The sequence below is a fragment of the Propithecus coquereli genome, unplaced genomic scaffold (genome assembly GCF_000956105.1).
Source record: "Propithecus coquereli isolate 6110/MARCELLA unplaced genomic scaffold, Pcoq_1.0 Scaffold105, whole genome shotgun sequence".
Taxonomy (NCBI): domain Eukaryota; kingdom Metazoa; phylum Chordata; class Mammalia; order Primates; family Indriidae; genus Propithecus; species Propithecus coquereli.
In genome coordinates, this window is record NW_012134414.1 from 1,912,278 (window position 1) to 1,913,808 (window position 1,531).

Here is a 1,531-nt window from a genome sequence, read left to right on the forward strand (position 1 = left end):
AGGCTGAAAAAAAATAGCTAATCTCCTTTTTCCCCATATAAGGGAGATTGAAAGAAAATTTTTGCTTTGTTACTAATATAAAACAATATTTTTCCTTGGAATTGGATAGGGAAATCAAATTAATTTTTCTGCCCCTTAATATTTTCTTGAACAGTAGTTTACAGACAGAAATTGATCACAGTTTGGGTTTGTTCAAATAAAGGAGAGGAAGGAGTGTTAAAAACTGATTATGCTGTGATAGAGGTGGTGGATATAGAGATTAGACAGAAGGAATAATACTAATTAGTTAAATTTGTGTTTAATTGAAAGATTGGAAAGAATTGGAGCTTGTGACCTTCTAAAAGACAAGTACTCCTTCCTTCTCCTCTGATCTTTTAAAATGCAAAGCAGATAGAAAATCCTGTTTAGAGAATGAGCTGTCGAGAAATACAGTAATAATCATGGATAGATCTGATTCTTTCTGTTTCACAAATGCTTTCATTCAACTCAAATACTCAGTAAGGTAAGATAAAGTGGGAGTATTCTACTTTATCACTGAGGAACTAATGCTGAGAAGTAAAAATGATTGCTTAATGTAAAACAGCCAGTAAGGATTAGCCCCTAGGACTTCAGTCTTGGTCTTCTAACTGCCACAAATGGATTTTCTTTCTTTTTTTCTTCTTTTCTTTCCTTGTAAATCAATCCTCATTACCTCCCAACCTCTGCATAGCACTTGTCCACAGAAAGTCCTATGGGGCCTACCTTTCCTTGCCCATCGTCCCATCCAGTTTTGCTTCAGCAGTGAATTTTCAATAGCACATTCATAAGATGAATTTGATCCTGTAATGTCCAGTGTACTTTTTATATAAGAAGGACCCGAAGACCTGATTTCTTCCATGTTACTTTCAGAGACAGGTGTGGTATTGTCCATTTTCCAGGTGATATTTGAAGGAGGATAAACATGTATGCTGCATATTAAGAAACTGTTTGTGCTCCTCTTCTCATACTTCATCATAGGTGTGAGGAAAGCTATATGAGAGAAAGAAGGGTACATGAAGAATTGTCATCATTAGCTTCTTTATGGGCCATCTGTGCAGAATACTTTTTAATAACCATGAAATGAAAAGCTAAGTTTTATGAGCAAAACTCAGCAGTTACTGAAAGGAAAAAAAAAAACAAAAAAAAAACCCCCATAGAACCTTAAGATATAGTGTAGTTATCTAGAAGGAATACAAAAACAGTTTGCATGGGTACATGTCAACTAGCAATCTCAATTCTCTAGAAACATAGCTGAAAAAGAAATCTAATGGCCTCATTGAACAACCAAAATGAGAGTGTCATGGTCTATAAACCAGAGTTCATGCAGCACTCTAAACTCTCCAGATACGAGCTCAGAGTGCCTACTTGACTCTTTGCTTACACATAATTCTTAGATTTCTGATTCAAGGTCTGAAGCAGCGAAATGGGACAGAAAGAAAAGGAACAAGTGCTGGAAAAAACAACTTATTAGAAAATATTGCCCATATAGATAATTATATGTCATTGTATTATA

General features: G+C 35.0%; 1 protein-coding gene across 1 annotated transcript in view; it reads right to left on the reverse strand.

Annotated features, from left to right (window-relative positions):
• HHLA2 (HERV-H LTR-associating 2) overlaps positions 1-1,531 on the reverse strand; it is a 38,113-nt gene that overhangs the window by 16,994 nt on the left and 19,588 nt on the right. The window contains exon 3 of the mRNA XM_012645957.1: positions 742-1,008. Within this exon, the coding sequence (XP_012501411.1) occupies positions 742-1,008 (267 nt within the window). The remainder of the gene's footprint in view (positions 1-741; positions 1,009-1,531) is intronic.